This window comes from Asparagus officinalis, chromosome 7 (genome assembly GCF_001876935.1).
Source record: "Asparagus officinalis chromosome 7, Aspof.V1, whole genome shotgun sequence".
Classification (NCBI taxonomy): Eukaryota; Viridiplantae; Streptophyta; class Magnoliopsida; order Asparagales; family Asparagaceae; genus Asparagus; species Asparagus officinalis.
The window spans coordinates 144,550,675-144,551,915 of record NC_033800.1 but is presented as its reverse complement, the minus strand read 5'-3'; the positions used below and the strand labels follow the sequence as shown (position 1 = coordinate 144,551,915).

The window sequence follows — 1,241 nt, the reverse complement described above, 5'->3', positions numbered from 1 at the left end:
TTGACGCCTACAATCATGTCATATATTTATAATATAATTAGTATGTATTAGTTAAGTAATACAAAAAGATTTAAAATTTATCCCAATTGTCTTCAAAGTGGATTAATATTGTTCCAATATGAAGGATATGGTAAATTTTTACTATTAGGATAATTTTTTTGTATATGAGTGGGGTAATTTTATCCTAAGTAGTGAAATTATCTCACTAGTTTTCTAAAAAACCAATAACACAAAAATATTCATTCTCATGATGAATAACACTATGAAATAGAATCCCCAAAAATTATCCACAAAAATATCCCAATCAATAACTCCCTGGCTTAAACCCCCAGCCACGGAGCAGCAGCCCAAGGGCATTTTCGTCAACACATAAATCCCAAGCCCTCCCCCAAAAAAACAATTGCTCAGATACCCTCAGCTAGGCGGCGAATCCAGCGCAGCTAGCGCTGTACAGCCCAAGCCCATATTTTTTTATCCGGCGGGCCCCACCCCCCATGTGCATCCCCATGTGACTTCAGTTCCCGGTCCTCTTCAAAACTTCTCTCTCCCCATTTTTCTCCAGCTCCCTCCCTTCTCCACCCCAAAAAAAACGAAAAAAAATCTCAGAAAACCTCCCAAAAAGTTTCTTAAAAAAGGAAAAAAATGAAGAAGACCAGGCTCTTGCTCTTACTCCTCCTAGCCGCCCTCCTCGCCGGTAACCCTCACCGCTCGGATGCGGTCACCGCCCCGACGACGTCCTCCGCAATGCAGGCCCTCTCGAAGTCCCTCGGCGGCGGCCGCGCCCTCGGCTGCACCGACCCCGACCCCTGCGCCTGGAACTGGTCACCTGCGACGAGGATCGCGTCACCGCCATCCAGCTCGGCAACAGGAGCCTCAGCGGCGCGCTCCCCCCCGACATCGTAAGCTCACGCCCTCGAACACCGCCTCGAGGCTCGCAGAACAACCTCTTGACCGGCCCCCTCCCGAGCTCCCTCGGTAACCTCACCTCCCTCCAAGCTCTCCTCCTCCACAACAACCAGTTCAGCTCCATCCCTTCGAGCCTCTTCGCGGGCCTCTCCGGTTTGACCTCCGTCTACCTCGACGACAACCCATTCGAGCCGTGGGCGATCCCTGAGTCCCTGAAGGACTGTGGAGCTCTGGTCAACTTTTCCGCCAACTCCGCTAACGTCACCGGCCGAGTACCGGGCTTCTTCGCTGGTTTCCCCAGCTTGAACCACCTGGGCTTGGCCTTCAACGGGCTT

At 50.9% G+C, this 1,241-nt stretch overlaps 1 protein-coding gene across 1 annotated transcript in view; it reads left to right on the top strand.

Annotated features, from left to right (window-relative positions):
• The window catches only part of LOC109847641 (receptor protein kinase TMK1-like), a 4,935-nt gene continuing 4,241 nt past the window's right edge, over positions 548 to 1,241 (top strand). The window contains 2 exon segments of the mRNA XM_020416873.1: positions 548 to 817; positions 820 to 1,239. Of these exon segments, the coding sequence (XP_020272462.1) occupies positions 643 to 817; positions 820 to 1,239 (595 nt within the window). The 5' untranslated portion in view covers positions 548 to 642.